Consider the following 18,480-nt stretch of genomic DNA (forward strand, 5'->3'; position numbering starts at 1 on the left):
GTACAGCGCAGGGGACATGTAGGACGCCTGGTTTGCGAATTCCTTTTCCTACTGATACCAAAGAAACGTGTTTAGAAAGACGGCCCACTTTCCCGGAAAACGCCTCCCATTGGAGAGAGCATGGTCACATGAGCCAGGCACCCATAGAGGGAAGAATCTTCCAAATCCACCCTGAGAAAACGGCACCAAGATTGCCAAGCAAACCGGCTTTCCTCCATATGTAAAGCAAGAATAACAAATGCACAAGGAAGGAGAAGGAGGACAGCCTGAGAAACAGGAACCAGCTCCAGTCCGCTCATTGGATGAATGTGCATATCAAGAGCAAATGTTGCACAACTACACTGTATTTCTACACCAGGCCAGCTGAATTTCTGCAGTTCACGCAGTCAAGACCAGGGACAGGAGATTTTCCCCTTAAAAATTTACTTCAAAATGCTCTGTTTTCCTCGGGGAGGGGGCAGAAGATAACGTTTTCCAAATAATGCAGCAAAAAGAAATCTTGCTTCCTTCGACCTCACTGGGCTGTTGTGCTTCTGGGAGCACCTTCTCGGTAGGCGTTATTGCACTGACCCTGCCGCACCACGGGGCCCGTAGCGCCGCCTGCTTGGCGTCTGGCCGACCTTCGACCGCGCAGCGTGCTCCGCGCGACGACGGGGACCGGAAGTGTCGCTCCCGGCGCCTCTGGGCCGCGCTCGCCACGCACAGCGGCTCTCCGGTGCTCCTGGGGCCGGAAGTTGCGTTCCCGGGAAGGGGCGGGGCGTCCTGGGCGGGGAGCGGGCGCCGTTCTCGGGTTCCCCGGAGGCCGCGGGTGGCGCCTCCCTCCCTCCCTTCCCCCCTGCCATGCCGCCGCCGCTGCTGCTGCTGCTGTGAGCGATGGGCGCCAGCGGCTCCAAGGCGCGGGGGCTGTGGCCTTTCAGCTCGGGCGGGCCAGGCGGCTCGGAGGGCCCGGGCGGGGAGCAGGCGCTGGCCCGGGCGCGGGGGCTCTGCTCGGCTACCCCCTTCATCTTCACCCGCCGCGGGTAAGAGCGCGGGTCAGGCGCCGGGGGAGGGGGCGCCAGGCTGTCGTGGGCGGGGCTCCGGCCGGGCGCTGGGCATTCGGCTCTTCCGGGCCGCGTTGCTCGTGGGTCTCCTCGGGAGGCAAGGCGGGCTGTGCCCCCCGGGGCGACGCCGCTGCGGCATCCCCGGCCTGCTGGCCTGGCGGCGGCTTTCCCCGGGCTTCCCGCGACTCACTGGCCTGAGCTTCCCGTGAGGGCTTGAGCCTGGGCCGGCGCCGGGTGAATGCCGAGGCCGGATCCTGGGCCTGGTTTCTCGCCGCACCGCCGGCCGGTCGGCCGAGCGCACTTCTTGCAGGCTTGTGGGCACTTCGCCGGCGCCTCAGCGCGGCTCTTCGTCTGCTGACCCTTAATGGAAGAGTAGCGCCCTCTAGTGGAGCCCATTTATCTTCTCTTTCGCAAAGAGTCTCCTGGGAAGACATTCCTGTCGGTCGGGTCCCAGCAGCGCTGGTCTTTAGCGAAGCTGCCTGTCACGGGGTTCAGAGCCAAGACCCATCTTATTCCTTTTCTGTGCACTGTCTCACTTGCTTTATGTATTAAACTGGGGGTAAAGCCCGTTGTCTCCAAGAATACAACGGGCACTAGAGCTTGGCAGTGGGAAGAGGAAGGGGAGGAGTTGTCCAGTCTGTAAGGGCATGGGGTTGAATGTGTGTGTTGTGTGGGAGGTTGTGGCAAATGAGGGCATGGGTGTGGAGATATGGGTGTCAAGAACCTGTGGTTTGGAATGTTCGTTGAGTGTGGGAGAGGACTGACCTTTGGGAATTGTGGCATAGTGGTTACAGATGAGCTTTCCAGAGCCATGTCCTCAGATATGTGAAGGGAAAATCAGACTGGAGACTCTTCTTAGGGGAAGATTACATGGCAACCAATTCCCCCCAGTTCTGTGTCATTTCCCTTCCTGTGTGAATTAGGCCACAGACACCGAAATGCCCCTCTGCCCTAATACACATGGGGTAGTCACAGTACACAGGCATCCACCCTGTTCCTTCTTCTCCATTTTTTCACTGTTGATAAAACGTTATGTGCCCACTTTCTTCTTTCATGGTTGCTCCTTAGAAGAAGAACGGATTTTTGTACCCTGTTGTTTACAAATTCCTTTTCCATTCGTCTCCCCACAATAGTCAACCTGTGAGATATGTGGGGTTGTGAGAGATCTGAGAGAACTGGGAATGGGTCGCAGTGACCCAGCAGGCCTCAGGTGTCTCAAAGCATTTTCCAATCGTCTTCCCTTTCTCTCCCCATAGCAGACTCCCCATGAGGGAGGTGGGGTAGAGAGCCTCACATGGAAGCTGGCAAACCTAAGAGGAAGGCTCTCTATGCACAGCACTCTTGACCTTAGTAAGGTTTTTTTATACTGTTTTTTTATTTGCCAGGCCAAGGTTGAAAAAAGTTATTGCAGTTCCCATGTGTCTCCAGCCATTTACTTGTTCACTATTTACAGTTTCAGGCTGTAAATATCTATTTAGATCTTCCTGCACTTTCCAGACTCACAGGACTGATGCTGGTCTGTCTGTCTGCGCCCCAGAATACAAACAGTTGCTGGTAAGGGCTGGCCATAACCCATAGGCCAGGAGGAACACTCCTGCACCACTCCCTCCCAACTGCAGGCAAAAATGGCTCATTTGAAGGCTGGACTCTGACGCATTGTACAATTTTGAAGTCCCCCTCCAAACCTCCAGTAATATTTCCAACCCAGGTGAGGCCCGGAGAGCTCCTGGAATTATAGCTCACCTGCAGAGTATACAGATCAGCTCCCCAGGCAGAAAGGGCTACTTTGGACAGGGTTGTGGTAGAGAAGAAACATTTAAGGCCTCCCACACAGGTTGTTGTTGAATTGAAAGACTTGAGGCCTACTGTACAGGGTTGTTGTGCAGATGAAACAGGAGACAAAAGAACCAGTTTCGTCTGCAGAATAACGCTGTGCAGTAGGCCTCAAATCTGCAGAGAGTTGCAAAGAAGAAAGACACATGGCTTGGCTGTGTCTAACCCCCGGCCAGAGCAGTATTTTAAGTGAGAAGGGCTTTTCTGTGGCCTCCCTGTCAGGCAACTGTTTGGCAGAAGGGGAAATTCCCCCCCCCCTCAAAAGGAAGGCCCTCGGGCTCCCCTGCTTTGCTCTTGGAAAGGCCTCCCTCCCCTCAGTCAGGGCCTGTCAGAGGCTCCTTTGCAGCAGGCCTGAAGGGAGGGGGAGGGGGAGCACTCTCCAGCCTCCTGCCAGCTCTGTCAGGATTCTGAGGCAATTTACAGTTGGACATGACAGTTAGGGCAGCCTTGGGGCGAAAAGGGCTGGCACAGCCTCTGTTCTCATCCCCTTTGGCAGCCCTGCTGACCTCCTCTCCCTGTGGTGGTCAGGAGCAGACTGACAGCCATGTCTCCAGAGTGCCCCTGGCTGGGCTGACTGGATGGAACTCTGGTCTGTCCTGGTGAGGAGCTAATCGGAAGCCACGAAGCGCCTTCCGATTGGCCCCTCCACTCGTCAGTCGAGGGCCAAGGGGCCAATTGTTGCCCCCCCATCCCGGACTGAGCCCACCACAACACCCCTTAAAAGGTAAAGGTTTCCCCTGTGCAAGCACCGAGTCATGTCTGACCCTTGGGGTGACGCCCTCTAGCGTTTTCATGGCAGACTCAATATGGGGTGGTTTGCCAGTGCCTTCCCCAGTCATTACCGTTTACCCCCCAGCAAGCTGGGTACTCATTTTACCGACCTCGGAAGGATGGAAGGCTGAGTCAACCTTGAGCCGGCTGCTGGGATTGAACTCCCAGCCTCATGGGCAAAGCTTTCAGACGGCTGCCTTACCACTCTGCGCCACAAGAGGCTCTTACAACACCCCTTACTGTTTCACTAAGAGGGGCAGATATATATATATATGGGAAGTAGTTAACAGCACTATTTATTGGAAATGTCCCCAAAGTAAATAACGTTAAAAACTTTTGAATCAGTTAACAAGTACAGTGGGTTTTTTGTAAGATACTTGAAGCAGCACAGCAAGGCTGGAGTCCAGTGTTAACTTTAATACTGGCAGTTTTGGTCAAGGTATGAGCTGTCATATGCATGCACACTTTGTCAGATATCTCATAACTTGAATAAAACTTGGTGGATCTTAAAGGTGCCACTGGGCTCAAACTTGGTGATATGTAAGAAGATTTCTGTCAGAGTGGGTGAACTGTGGCCTTCTGGGTTTCATGAACTATTTAACATTTGCCCATAACAGGCTGTCCAAATTTGATCAGTCAATGGACCAATTTCTGTTATCGGCACTGGTGCTGCGTTGAGTGAAACTCTGCTGTCCTGGTTCACAGCATCTGTTCTTCCAAGTTCTTGTTGATGCTGGCTGCTTGGTTTAGTGCTAGTGTGAATGCAGTATCTAAAATAGGATTGTGTGCTTCAGCCGCCGAAGCAGCTGTTCATGCCCAACGTGGCTAGTGCCATCGCACAGGGGGGAGAGGGTCAGTGCTGGCGCACCAATCGGCATTTGCACGCCAGCGCAGACCTCTGCGTGTGGGTGCCGGATTGTGCGCTTCCAGCGACGCGGTGCTGGCCGCTTCAGGCATGAACGGCTGCTTTGGTGGCTGAAGCGCACAACCCTAAAAAATCTTTAGCTCCAGCAGTCTACAGTGTGTGACATTATGGGAGCATTTATTAATAATATATGGTTTGTTATGATGATTTCTTGGGAGAGCTGTCAGTTTACACACTAGAAGAAGGAGGAGTTGGTTCTTATATGCTGCTTTTCTCTACCCGAAGGAGGCTCAAAGCAACTTCCAGTCGCCTTCCCATTCCTCTCCCCACAACAGACACCCTGTGAGGTGGGTGAGGCTGAGAGAGCCCTGATATTCCTGCTCGGTCAGAACAGCTTTATCAGTGCCATGGCGAGCCCAAGGTCACCCAGCTGGCTGCATGTGGGGAAGTGCAGAATCGAACCTGGCTCGCCAGATTAGAAGTCCACACTCCTAACCACTACACCAAACTGGCTCTCTGGAAATTAAACTAATAGAAGAATTTGATAACTTTCTGAAATGATCTTGGGAGCTGATTTCTCCCTCCACCAATAAGGCCTGATTCTGCATTGTTGTTTGGCCGGACTAAGGCTATGCTCCTATTATTCTTAACTAGTAATCAAGCCCGCTGCGACTAATGCAGCGGGCGCTAGGGCAGGCAGCCCCCGGCAGTCGTGCGGAGCGCGGCTGCTGGGGGCTGCCTCGGCCGGTGGCCTGATGCAGCAAGAGGCGCTTTGCGCCTCTCGCCGCGTCAGGCGGCCAGGCAGCCGGGCAGGGAGCCCCGGGCAGCCGCGCTCTGCGCAACTGCCAGGGGTTGCCTGCCCTAGCGCCCGCTGCATTAGTCACAGCGGGCTTGATTACTAGTTAAGAATAATAGGAGCATAGCCTTAGTCTGTTCTGAAAGAGATCTTTTTTTCGTACCCTGCCTTTTACTACCCAAAGCAGCCCCAAAGCAGCTTACAATCACCTACCCCTCATCTCCCTACAACAGGTACCATGTGGCATAGGTTGAGGCTGAGATAAATGTGACTGGCCCAAGGTCACCCAGCTGACTGCATGTGGAGAAATGGGGAATCATTCTTGGTTCTCCAGAGTCTGCTGCTCTTAACCTCAACACCAAACTGGTGTATATTGAGCATTTCTACAGAGATTTGTGAACTGGAAACAACAGAAATGCTAAAGTCTTTAGTTCTTTCTGAACTAAGATTAGTGATGAATGACTCATCTGTTTGGCAGATATCTCTTTTGTACTCCCGTGGTAGCTGCATAAAAATGGAAAACATATCTACTTTAAACATACTTTTTATGTAGAAGTGATGATCCAATTCAGTCAATATTTCATCTTCAAAATTATCAAGAAACTAAAATGCACAATTATAGCTGTTTTTAATGCTCATTCAACTGTGACAGTCATACATTCTTCTGTAAGTGAAATTTGTTATGTAAACTTCAGTTATTAACAGAAGGTATGTAACAATTTAAATTGGCTTGTATTTAACTAAGTTTTTTACTTTCTTTTTCTTTGCAAAAACAGATTGTGGATTCTGCAGAAGTAGTTATCTTTTGATAGTGATGGAAAGTGCCAACAAGCCACACTTTTCAAATTTACACCCTGCCCCATGTCATCTGACAGAAATCCTGATGTTATGAACTTAGGCAGATTGTGAGTGGGTGAGCAGGAAGGGATGTGCCAATGTTTGTCTCTTCTGGCCCTTCCTTGCATACCCAGGGAATTGCTTCTGTGGGATGGTAGGTGAATTTCTTCTTGGCCAGGTTGGATTCTGGAGATTTTTGGTGCAGGAATCACTTGGGCAAGAAATTGGGGTCACTGTAGGTGGGCTGGTAGTTGTGAGTTCCTGCATTGTGCAGGGGGTTGAACTAGATGAACCTGGAGGTCCTTTCCAACTCTGTGATTCTTTTCCCCATCCAAATACTAGCCTGGGCCAACCCTGCCATGGTTTATGAGATCTGATGAAATCTGGGCTATCCAGGTCAGGGATTTTGATATTTATTTTTGTTTTTCTGCCATATTTAATTTGTCATGAATATCTGCTGTACCCAAAGTGCAAGTAACTCAAATTCATCACCTAGTAGATGAGATTCTAATTGGTCGTGTAGTCTCCCTAACATGCAGGTATTCATAAAATGCACGTGGATGCCATAATTCTCTTGCTAGCACTTAGATCGGGAATATAGATTTAATAATTCAATAATTGTTCTTCAAAAGGCAGGTAGCTATGTTAGTATGTCTGTAGCAGTAGAAAAGGTCCAGTGATACCTTAGATTAACAACATTTGTGGCATGGTATGAGCCTGCATGAGTTATGACTCACTTCTTGTGATACTAGAGTCTACCTGTCCTGAGAGTGGGGTGATTTCAGATGCCAAATGACAGTAGCAGGCAAATGGCAATAGCAGGTCTCATTGGATTAGGTGTCATATGTAAAGGTGTAGTAGGTCTGGGGAAGTCAGCAGTAGTAATGAGACAAGAAACCTAGGTCTTTACTCAGTCCAGGAGGATGCATTTTCTTGAGTTTCATCATAAATCACAATTCAACAGTCTCTTTTTCTTATCTCCCTTTGAAAGAGGCAGCAACTGAATGTCCTGGAAGGCTAAAATGTTCCCCTGCACGGTTTTTGCACGTTGTAGTTTCTAATGTCAGACTTCTCACCAGTTTCTCTTCGCCATAGGGACTGAATGCCAGTGTCAAAAGGCAATAGCAAGGGAAAGCCCTGGCCTCTGTGTCTTCTATATTTTGCCCTCCAGGGCAACTCGTCAGCCACTGTATCCAACTCTCATCTAGTAGGCTCTACTTATATTCTTATGTTTATGTTTGATACTTTTATGGTTATTCATTCTTTTGCAGTTCTATGTATTATGATGAAGATGGTGATCTTGCTCATGAGTTTTACGAGGAGACAATAGTCACCAAGAATGGGAGAAAGCGTGCCAAGCTGAAAAGAATCCACAAGAACCTGATACCTCAGGTAATACAATCAGAAGAAATCTGGGGAGTCTAGTTTGGTTTCCAGCATTCACGCTTTGAACAAGCCAAGAATATTTATATTTTAAGGAATTATTTCATACCTTGTAAACTGGATAATCTGTATACAGAGTATGCTGGAGAACTTGGTTGTTTGGTGGAAATATGTAGTCCCCCTGATACAGAAGATGGCGTGCTTACAGTGGCCATCTGGAGTATGTGTGTACATGGGTGTGTTACAATCAGTTAAAATGAAGAGTTAATCTATAGCAGTCTACTTTCTCATCAGGGACTCCTTTGGCAGTGACTGAGATCTCAAAACACTTGTTTCAAGATAAACCTCCAATTTATATCAGTGACATTTTTAAATAACGGAATTAGGACTATTAATGATTTCAGTCATGACCTGTCCCTCAAAATATTATCAAAGCTTCAGGTAATGTATTTCTAAAAGTTTGGTACATAACTAGTGGCAAATATGAAAAGCAGTCTTGGTTTTATAACAATTTTTGCTGGTTTCTAAAGGTTTACCTAATGAATTAAAGGAATAGTAGCAAATATCCTACCCATGTTCAGGGCAGTAAAAGAGAAACACTACTAAAATCATCAACTTTCACCTAGCTAGTAATAACAGATTAAAAATGCCCTGAAGCAGTCAGTGCAAACTTTAAATGGACTCTGGGGAATGGTAGAGGACAGGAAGGCCTGGAGGATCATTGTCCATGGGGTCGCGCTGGGTCGGACACGACTTTGCACCTAACAACAACAACAACAAACCCCTACAAAATCTGGACAAGGAAGACAAACTCCAGATTTCAGGGAAGTCATCTCATAGCTTGAGGGCAATCATCGTGAGGAAAAATTTCTCTCACATCTTTGTGGTTAAAAATGTCAAGCGTTGACCAGTCTCCAGTGATAAAAAGGTTGGGACCACTGCATTAGATCACTGTGTCCAGTGGTATTTGAATAGAGAGTTGGGTGTCATCAGCATATAGATGAAACCCAGTTCCAAATCTATGAATGATTTCTCACACAGGCCTTTGCAGAGAGATTAAACAGCAAGTGGAATAGGAAATACGATAACAATAAGCAACACAGTGCAATGACTATCTTCTGACGACCAGCTAACGTAATTATTGTAACATTTTAGTGACATAAAACTAATCAATCCAGTGTCTGTCTGATGGTTGTCTCAAAAGTGTGCTGTAGTTGATGCTGAATATATTTCTGTGCTAGATATGGACTCTCTTAAACAAAACCCCCAAGATGAATGAGAAGGCTTTCTCTTCCTTTCCTACCATTCTCTCAGACCTTTCTGCCAACTTTTGATGAGTACTAACATATTCAGGATAGAAGCTGCTTTTTCATTGTTGAGGCAGCACCTAAACATAGTTTGTGTGTGTGCAACCTAGGACTCTCCTTGTTGTAGAGGCTATGGTAACTGGATTTGCCCTGATGACAATACTTTTTTGTGTGTGTGATAGTTGCAGGCAGATATTGAAGATTGCTATTTCAGTGGCTCCTGCAGCTGGCACACCAAGAAACAAGTGTGCATTATTGTTAGCAAGATGTAGATTCTCAGAAGATGCAGGCCTTGGTCATCCAGTGACCTTTATAGCAGATAAATGGCTGTCAAAGTGGTGACTGTTCCTCAGAAACTATGAATGCTTCCCTCTTGATATTGTTGTTATAAAATGGGCATTGCAAAGTAGATTCCCTTGATCATTCAAGTGCTTTGATATTTTGGGCTTTGCCGCCTTGCAAATTTTCTTCCAATGAAAGATGTGGGACTGCCATGTTCTCAGTGAAAGCAGTTGAAAGGATTATGCCTTTCACTTTTCTTCTTGGAAACCTTATAAGATGTCTGAGGTTTGTCATTTGGTGGAATTCAGTTCATATACTCACTGGCCTTGCTTTACTCAGTGGTCAGAGTACTTGTGTACCAAAACAGTGCTCTTCTTACCTTTGGCACTTATTTATTATTTATTATTATTTTTATTGTTTATATATTGCCCTCCCCTGATGCTCAGGGCAGTTTACATGGAATTGGAGAAAAACAGTATAAATAACATGATAAACTGAACAAGAGCAATACAATCATAACAGAAGAACAATAAAATAATGGAACAGACATGTTGAGAACATCCATTTAACTGTAACATATTGGTGGTGGTTTTCATGGGAAAATCATGGTTTTCATGGGACAGACTCTCCAATGGAGCGATGGAAGCACCCTCTTTCAGAACCCCAGGGAAATGGACCCTACTGTGCAATTGTTGTGAAATTTGGAGAGGGAAGAGCCTCCCGAGTTACCTTGAAAGTTTGGAGGCTGTAACTGAAACCCCCACCACCCTAGGCCCCAGGAAAGGCGGGAATGCCTGAATTTCCATTAAAGTCAATGGCAATATTGACTTTAATAGGCGCTGAAGCCGGATTGGGCTCAATCGGGCCCCTGGTGCACAAGCCTACTAGAAACATCTCTAGCTGTGGGACAGGGGAGGAGTGCAACAGAAGTCTGTGTGATGTTACACTCAATCACCCCTGCCCCCACAAGTGATCAGCACAGCAGGGAGGCTGAGGTAGCTATATTGCATGAAGCTGGAAGAAGGGGACCAGGGGCCATGGCTTTTCCCTTGTTACCTGGCTTGCGTGCAGGAGAAATGGGCACAGTGGCAACTTTCCAGGCCTGGTGCTGAGCCCCCTGGCTTTGCTGCCACCCATCTTCTGCCCCCCTCCCCTGCAGTTGGGAGAGCACTCGGAGGAGTGGCCAAAGCCCATGCTGGATGCCGGACAGGCGGCTTTTCCTGTGTCTCCCTAGTGGGGGGAAGGGCACAGAAGAAGACACATAAAAGCCTGCCCAGCCAGCAGCATAGTCGCCAGCATGGGCTATGGCTATCTCCATGTGGTCTCCCCACTGCGGGGGGCTGGTGGTATGCGAAAGACAGGCAGTGGCTGGGCAGACCCAGTGCTGAAGCCCCTTCAGGACACCCTGAACTGGGTGAGTGACAGGCCGTCTGCCCAGGGCGCCCCTCCAAGCGTGCTCCTGCCCACAGTCCTGGCATCCTTGCATCTTCGCCTTTGAGCCGAGCCAAGGGTGGTTGCTGCACAGTACCAGCATGGCTGTTGGATGCCAGGCCCCAAGCTCTTCTGGTGCCTCATCCTGCAGGACCTCAGCAGTCCCTTTGGACGCCCCTTCAATGGTACTCCCGCTGTCTTCTCTATCATCCCCTTTCTGTGCCCCTGACCACTCCTTCCTGCACTTTAAGCCCTTCACTAGCTGGCTGCGATGGATGCCTCTGAGCAAGCCTGGCCCTCTGGTGCGCAGCCCCCTCCCCACCCACTCACCTTTCTGCAGTGCCTGATGTGCCCTTCCCTGTGTCCCTCACCAGCCACGCATTCCACCCACATGTGCCCCCATCCTTCCCCCAAACCTCTCTTGCATATCGCAGTTCTGCTTTCCTCGCTCGGAGCCCTCTTCTCTCACCAGCTTGCCTGAGTGATTCCCCCCATCATCCACACACTGCCTGGCTGGCCGGCATTTAATTTGCTAGCCACTTGTATTGCAGTTCTTGGATTAAAAAAAGAACTGTCCCTTTAATTCTGTTCTAGATGTGAATTAAAAATCTGGTATTGTGGTTAGAGGAGTGTCTTACAGCAGGGATAATCAACCTGTGGTCCTCCAGTTGTTCATGGACTACAATTCCCATGAGCCCCTGCCAGCAAATGCCAACAGGGGCTCATGGGAATTGTAGTTCATGGGCATCTGGAGGACCACAGGTTGACTACCCCTGTCTTACATTGTCAGTGTGGCTCCAGGGAGGCCAAAGCCACAGAGCAACTTGGCACTTCAGGGGTGCAATTGTAAAACTACTGACATTGTTTGGGGGGGGGGTTCTGAACCACTGAAACATCTGCAGCATTAGTTGCTCCCGCTGACATCTCTAGTAACAGAAAATAGTTTACACACTATCTGTGCCAGATTGAGAAATATCTGGTCCCTTCTGTAGTGTGCAGTGGTGAAGAGCTCGTACTGGAAGGTAAACCCAACAATTAATGCCACTAACTTCTGAGTAAATATATTTAGGGTTGTATTGTAAGAGCCAAGTGAGATGTGTTGGTGGGTATTGACCCACAAGTGATTGTGGTTGTCCAGCATGGCATGTTTGCTTGCTGTACCCATTTTCTGCAAGAGTACCCAGCATCCCTAAATATAACTTTTTCCCAGCACCAGGGACCCAGTATAAATTAAGTTCGCCCCCCCTCCCCCAAAGAACCGTGATTTTTGTGCATAATTGAGCAGAATATAAAGGATGTCCTGCAGGCAGCATCAGAGGAGAGATGTATATGTAACATAGATAGGATGAGATCTTCCTGATGATTTTAAAATTATCTCCTCCAGTGTTTTTGCTAGCATTCTGTGCATTTGCTTCAATGCTAACTTCCATTGTGCTCAGAAATGTTTCATGACTGCAGGCTATGGCATTCCTTCCTTCCTCCCTCCCTCCCTCCCTCCCTCCCTCCCTCCGCCTCCTGCTTTGCTTGCTTTGTTTCTTCTCTCTCCTTCCCACCTGGTGGGTGGCAACCTAGCTGCCCAAAGTCCCCCCCCCCCAGCCAAGATGTCTCCACATAAAATTGTGAGAATCAAATCCTCAAATCCATTTTTTTGATAGTTTAGTTGTTCATAGTGAATTTTAGACACATAACAGTGAGGAACTATCATGTGCCTCTATTCAATGTCCCTTGAAGTGAATGGATCATTTGTAGCCTAATTCTCGAAAGCTTTGTATGTAACCTAATCTCATCCTTGTCCCCTCCTTCTCATTGCAGGGCATAGTGAAACTGGAGCACCCTCGGATCCATGTGGACTTCCCTGTTATCATCTGTGAGGCCTGAGCCACAGGGCAATGTGAACAGTCACTGTGTGCTGTCACAGCACCTCCTTTGCCCAGTTCTACCGTACCTCACGTAAACCACACTAGGCAGCCACGCATCTCTGCAGAGTGATGGATCTGGAGAACGGACACACGGTTGCCTTTAAGCTCCTCTGCTTGGAGGAGGCAGCGGCGGCAGCGGCGGCATTGGGAATATCTCAGGATTGGATAGTTCTTTGGAATAGGGTTGGCTAGGCAAACATATTAATAGGACCTGTGTCACATGAGATGTGTGGCCTTGTTTAGTAGTCTGCTCAAAATTCCCTCCACTGAGTCAAAAGTGAAATCTTTTTATCAGCCACTAGGTGATGTGTAGATGGCAACAGATTCCAAGAGTCTTGAACCAACCTGCACCTCTTACTGACCAGATGTCCTACTCTCTGAGTACCCCTGTCAGCTTCTACAGGAGCTGACCATGGCATTTCTGTTTATATGCAGCATAGGAGAGTAAAGGTTGGCAGGTGAGCAGCAAATTCTTATGTCTCTTCCTGCCCTGCCACTTCCCTCCCTCCATAAGACACCTAATGTTGTACTGCGTCCTTGGGCGGATAGTGTCAAATATTGCAGTTCATGAAGGATAGCTTTCTGAGATGCACTTAATTTTGAGGTCCCCATTGAAATGGGCTGATATGTGGGCCTTGTAATAGCTTCTTCATGCACTACACTGTTTTGTTTTGCTAGCAATGTCTTTTCAACATTGCTACTCAGAAAATTCTGTGGACTCGTGCCTATGCTGTAGCACATTAACGGAGCCTGCTGGCAGCTGCCCGTAGATTTTCTGTTAAAGTGTATCAAAGGGGAAACTTCCTTGGAGTCAATGTGTCTAAGCAGGCTGCAGTTCCATTCCAGAATGTTCTTTTAACTTTACATCCAGTTGCAGTGTTGGATGGGCTATGTTCCACACACACTTGCTTCCCCCCCCCCCTCTGAATATAATTCTTGGTAACTTGATCCCTTAAGTTTTGCTGTCAAGGCTAAGGTACCTTTTTACTCAGATCCAGGTAGTGATCTGCTTAATCCCAGTTCATTTGATTCCTTCTCCAAATAATCATGAAGTACTGTCATCTTCCTTTACCAGTTTCTTTGATTTATAGGATTTGAGCCAGGCTTACCTAGTGAGGGAAAATGCAGTGCACTTTAAAGGAAAGTGTTATCTCTCCTTCAGGAGGACCTTGTGCTAATGAAATGTTAGATTAGCAGAGCTCCTTCCATTGGCAAGCATGACACTGAAATGGTACCCCTGCCTCAAGATCCAAACTGTCTGATTTTTAAGACTTAAAGCTGCTGAGACTGAACAGGCGCAATCCTGTTGGGGCAGTTATTGCATTTAAGGACGTTCTGTATGCAGTGTGAAGCCAGGAGACCTGAGCCTGCCTGCCTTTTCCACCAACCCCTCAGAACTTTAATAAAGCTTTAAAACTGGATTATAGGTAGGTTGGCTGTACCAGTTGGCTCATTGCACACTTATTTTCCTTCCCAGAACATGTCGTTGCCTAAGTTTTCTACCTCAAAGTTTAATTTAATCAGCTGGTATAAAGTTGCTCTGGAACATCCATACATCTGTGTTGTGTTTGTCTCTAAGTATGCACCTGCAAGGGAATCTTTATAAGCATAACGAAATAGATTAAGAAGGATGTGGGGTGTCAGGAGCCGGGTTGACAAAGAAGGTCACTGTTCAATTGGACGCCCCCTTTTGCCTCTTGCACAGCCTCTGTCAGCTGCATATTTGGCCCCAGTGTTGATGCTGGGGTTGGCCCTTAAAGCACAGAAAGAAGGGCTTTCCCGGGTGGCTTTTCAAGTGGCAACTGGAACCTGCTTTCCCATGTCAGAATTCTTGTCATGATACCTTGACAGTAAATGTGAAGTGCATAATGTATCACATCTTCTTCCTTCCTATTTCCATACTCCCACCCCAGTGTGGCTTATTTTTTTGTTCCCTTCTAACTAGATGTGGTTGGGAAGCTCTGAAGTCATCCTCACCCTTCACTGTAAAAGGAAATATCCTGAATCACAAAAATGAGTATATTTGGGACAGAGATACTCTCAATGCTTCTTTAGCCAGTAAAACTCCACCTCAGAATTATTATCACAGTGGGTCCCTGGCTGAAACCTGGAGGGAACAGCTTATTCTAAAGAAGAATTATTGAAAGTATATAGGAGCCTGTTTACCAAGAAGCTTGCTGATTAAAACTTGCCCCGTGTAAAGTTGGCAGAAGCGCCTTCTTCTCTGCGCATCACATGTTCCCACTGGAGTAGTCTACTCTCCACTGTGGTTGGGATGAAGAGCCCTGAAAGATCTTGAGACTGAAAAACATGATAGCAACTTCCCTCCCCAGAATCAGCAATCTCCCCCCCCCCCGAACTACCTAATTTTTTTCTTTAGTTGGCCCTTTTTTTGAGCAATCAACTATCATGTGATCAGCAAACTGTCGCGCAACATTTTCATTTTCCTTCCCCCTTCTAGTGCTTGTATGCATCATGCTGAGGACCTCGCTCCCACCGGAACCTAAATGGAGCCTCTACCCAAAGGAGCTTCACTTCTGCGTAGCTTGAAGCCGCCCAAGATGCAGCAGAGGCTCCTTGGCTGCTCTCAGCCCCTTTCTCTCAAAGAGGCTGGCTTGCCCATTGGGACTGCAGCTGTGCAATTAGACTGCTTGAGTTCTGCAATCCCACCCGTGCTGTCCTTACAGTGCTTTCCAGCAGCCCTGCTCCTTTTGGGAGTAGGAGCCGTTGAGCAGGGAGAGGGCTTGTGGAGACCACTTGATAAGGGGCAGTAATAATGTGAAACTCGGTGTAAATATATATATATATTTATATATTATCACTATTGTTGGAGCGAGCAAAAAGTTTTCCTTTTTTATGACTTCTGTGCAAATGTGTGGTTATGTAAAAGACTGGAACCCACTAGCACTTCATTTTTTGCTCCTGTAGCATATGGATTGGAGACAAATGTGTAAAATATTTATGGTCCTTTTCCTCTGCCTTGAAGTGCATTTGTCTAATTTTGTTATATTTCAATAAAATTATTTGTAGGTCCCAGAAGCTTAATTGTTGCCTCTCTTGTCTGCTGTCCTCATACACTTCTAAGCAAGCCACCTCAGCCTGGAAGAGCCCAGCTAATCTCATCTGAGGCTTGGCCTTATTCTTTCTGAAAACCCAGCTTCTGGGAATTGTAGGATAAGAGGTGCATGTCTGCTTCAGAGGATCTGAACCAGTGTCTCTCATGGGCCTGAATATTACAGGCTTCAAGTCCAAACTACTGAATTATGCTTGCAAGCTAATATGTAAGCAGAACTGCTTTCCCAGCTTAGTCATCCTATTGCAGCAGATTTAAATTGATCCTCTTGTTAATCAAAGTCTACCCATCTGGGCCATCAGTACATGAAAAGCTGCAAAGCCGAGTACAATTTTTGTCTTCCAAAGATATCAAACTGTCTCCTGGCTTAATTTGGTAATCTTGATTTCAGGTGTCCTATAGAATTGGAGAAAGTGTTAGAAAACAAGTGTTTTGAAATTTCTTTAAACTATTGATTAAATGTAACACAGTTGCTCAAATTGAAGCTGAAGTCCCTTCCCAAGGTAATAATTGCTTGTTATTTGATGCAGTCTTAACTTTTATCAGTAGATTTTAGCAAATCTTGAGTTTTAATGCTGGAGATAAATTTGCATGTCATTGTGTTCTTGAATTTAAAGAAGCTTTTTACTCTAAATATATTCCAAGTAGATATATACCAACCACCAAAATTTGTCTGTACAATGAAATAGTAGGCATGCAGTTTATAAGAACTTAAGAAGGGCCCTGCTTTATCAGACGACCAATCCATCTAGTCCAGCATCCTGTCTCTCACATTATCCAACCTGATAATCTTGAGGGTCAACAACTGGGCATAGAGGCTGAGGCCTTCCCCTGATGTTGCCTCCTGGCTCTGGGATTCAGAGAGATAGTGCCTTTGAATGTGGAGGCTCCCCTCAGTCCCCATGGCTAGTAGCCGTTGACAGACTAACCTGCCATGAATAACATTTTAAAGCTATTCCTGTGGCCATCACTACATCCTCTGGCAGCAAATTCCACATTTGAATACCCAGTTCTGGCTGGAAATACTGTAGGGAATCTCTGCAGTGAAAAGAAAGTCTAATGGCACTTTAGAGAACAAAATTTTATTCCTGCATAAATTTACACGGACAAATGCTGTACTCGGCTTACATTGGAGTAAAGTGTGTTTTTCAGTCCTGTATGTTTTTTTTCCCCCTGTTACAGACTGACACAGCTGCTCCTTAGGAATTAATTTCTGTGTTCCTGGAGGTGGACAAGATGAACCAGAGGGAGCAGTCCAGTTCTTGAAACTAACCAAACCAGTTGATGGCATCTAAATTAGGACTATGTATTTAGATTTGGCAGATCTGAAAGGCTAAGTAATCCATGATTTAATCAGTTTCCCTGCAGGGAAGTTGTTTTCATATTAAGTCTGCCTTCCTCACAGATTCAGTATAAATTGATGCAATCAATAGGACAAGACAATAATAGCACAGTAGGATTGGGATTATAGAATCTGCAACAAGGAAAAAGTATTAGACATCATGTAGAAAGCAGACGATGTAGAAATAGTTTGCCCTTCAGCACCTCACCTTTCCCAACCACCACTAACTTCATTTTGTCAGGATTCAGTTTCCATTTGTCCTCTCAGCCCTTTGACCGCAGCAGTAAGGCAGTGGCTCAAGACTTCCGCCACATTGCCAGGAAGTTTGGATACAGAGATACAGAACTGGGTGGCATCCATCATATCAGTGTCAACCAGTTCTAAGGCTATGAATGATTTCTCCAAAGGTCTTGGCACAGAATGGGACTGAGCTGCAAGAAGGATGGGACATGCACCCTGTGCAGTTGACATTTCTACTGCTGTCCAGGAGAGGGCAATCTCTAGCTTTATCTCATGCCCCTTTCTTAGTCAAACAGCCCTAGCTGATTTTAAGTTTACTTTCTGGATTATGGTAAAGAGCAAGGGGTTGTGGTTTGGCCCATTCACCCCAGACAATGAGCGATTTGTTCCAACTTTGCTGTGTCCTGTGGTATTTCACCCTCTGCTGAGAGGTTTGCTTGGAATTGTGAAACATGACCAGCTTCTGCTAACCAAAGCCATCAGGTTCTGGCTGCTGTGGCCAAGTAAGTTCTATAATCAAATTTCTGGCTAACGTCTCAGGAACAGAACACAATAATAGCTAGGGGGTAAGCATATAAAGAAAATGCCTTCTGCATGACGGCAAATAGCCATGTGAAGCTTTTGTTCCACACACCAAATAGATGTGCTTATTGAGATGGGTTCCATGCTGTATGCATATTCATGGGATTTCTAGTAGTCCAAATGTCTTATTAGTATAAGATCCATTTCCCATGATGTTCCCAGTTCATTCAAAGACAAAAGCAGGAATCATGCTTTTTATTTGGCCAACTTTGGGAGAAGCTTTAGGGTTAGGCTTCTTTATTAGGCAGAAGGCACTTATAAGTTGACAACAGGTTGTGATGTTTGTCAAATTGCAGTTACTTTCAGAAAATAGTTGAATAGCAAAACCTTTTCTGTGATCTACTTGCGGGTACTTTATGGACTTTGTAGGGATGCTGTGAGCCAACGATTAGAATACTCAGGTGGCCTGATCCTTTAAAATTAGTGGGTTGGACCCAGTAATCACTCAATGGAAGACGATGGTTGCAGATCTTCCCTACTTTCCCCTTAGCAGCCCTGTCCAATCCAGGGAAGTTTATTCCCAAATCTGCAGAAGCTTTGTGGAATAATAGGCACCTTGGTTTGCAAGCTACAGTGGGAAAGGGGGGTGGGAATGAGTCCTGCCTCAGTCAGTGGAGCTTTCAGGATAGAAGAGGCAGGTTTTGTCTCTTCACAATACATTTTCATTAGGGTTGGAAAGGACTGCTAGGGGGAGGGGACCTTGGGGAAAGCTGTGACCCTTGCACTGTGACCCTCTCCTGTGTTAATTTCACCAGGATACCCTTCAGTAGGCTGGGACT

The 18,480-nt window shown here is 47.0% G+C and overlaps 1 protein-coding gene across 5 annotated transcripts; it reads left to right on the forward strand.

The window, feature by feature from the left end:
* Nucleotides 1-727: 727 nt before the first annotated feature.
* On the forward strand, nt 728-15,503 carry TUSC2 (tumor suppressor 2, mitochondrial calcium regulator). Of its 5 annotated transcripts, none has more exons than XR_013229092.1 (4): nt 728-1,019; nt 7,414-7,534; nt 12,358-13,891; nt 14,410-15,503. XR_013229092.1 is itself a non-coding variant. In XM_077325967.1 (3 exons), the coding sequence occupies exons 1-3, from the start codon at nt 874-876 to the stop codon at nt 12,421-12,423; spliced, it is 333 nt and encodes a 110-aa protein (XP_077182082.1). In that variant the 5' UTR covers nt 728-873; the 3' UTR covers nt 12,424-15,503. The 5 variants fall into 5 exon arrangements, 1 of the variants encoding a protein (XP_077182082.1); XR_013229093.1 differs by having other exon boundaries at nt 14,926-15,503; XR_013229094.1 differs by having other exon boundaries at nt 12,358-12,922.
* The last annotated feature ends 2,977 nt before the right edge of the window (nt 15,504-18,480 follow it).

Source organism: Paroedura picta, chromosome 3 (genome assembly GCF_049243985.1).
Source record: "Paroedura picta isolate Pp20150507F chromosome 3, Ppicta_v3.0, whole genome shotgun sequence".
In the NCBI taxonomy this organism is placed as follows: Eukaryota; Metazoa; Chordata; class Lepidosauria; order Squamata; family Gekkonidae; genus Paroedura; species Paroedura picta.

Coding starts and splice junctions, on each gene's coding strand:
- TUSC2 (XM_077325967.1), top strand. CDS start 874: ATGGGCGCCAGCGGCTCCAAGGCGCGGGGGCTGTGGCCTTTCAGCTCG. Junction 1,020..7,413: donor TTCATCTTCACCCGCCGCGG/GTAAGAGCGCGG, acceptor ATTCTTTTGCAG/TTCTATGTATTATGATGAAG. Junction 7,535..12,357: donor ACAAGAACCTGATACCTCAG/GTAATACAATCA, acceptor TTCTCATTGCAG/GGCATAGTGAAACTGGAGCA.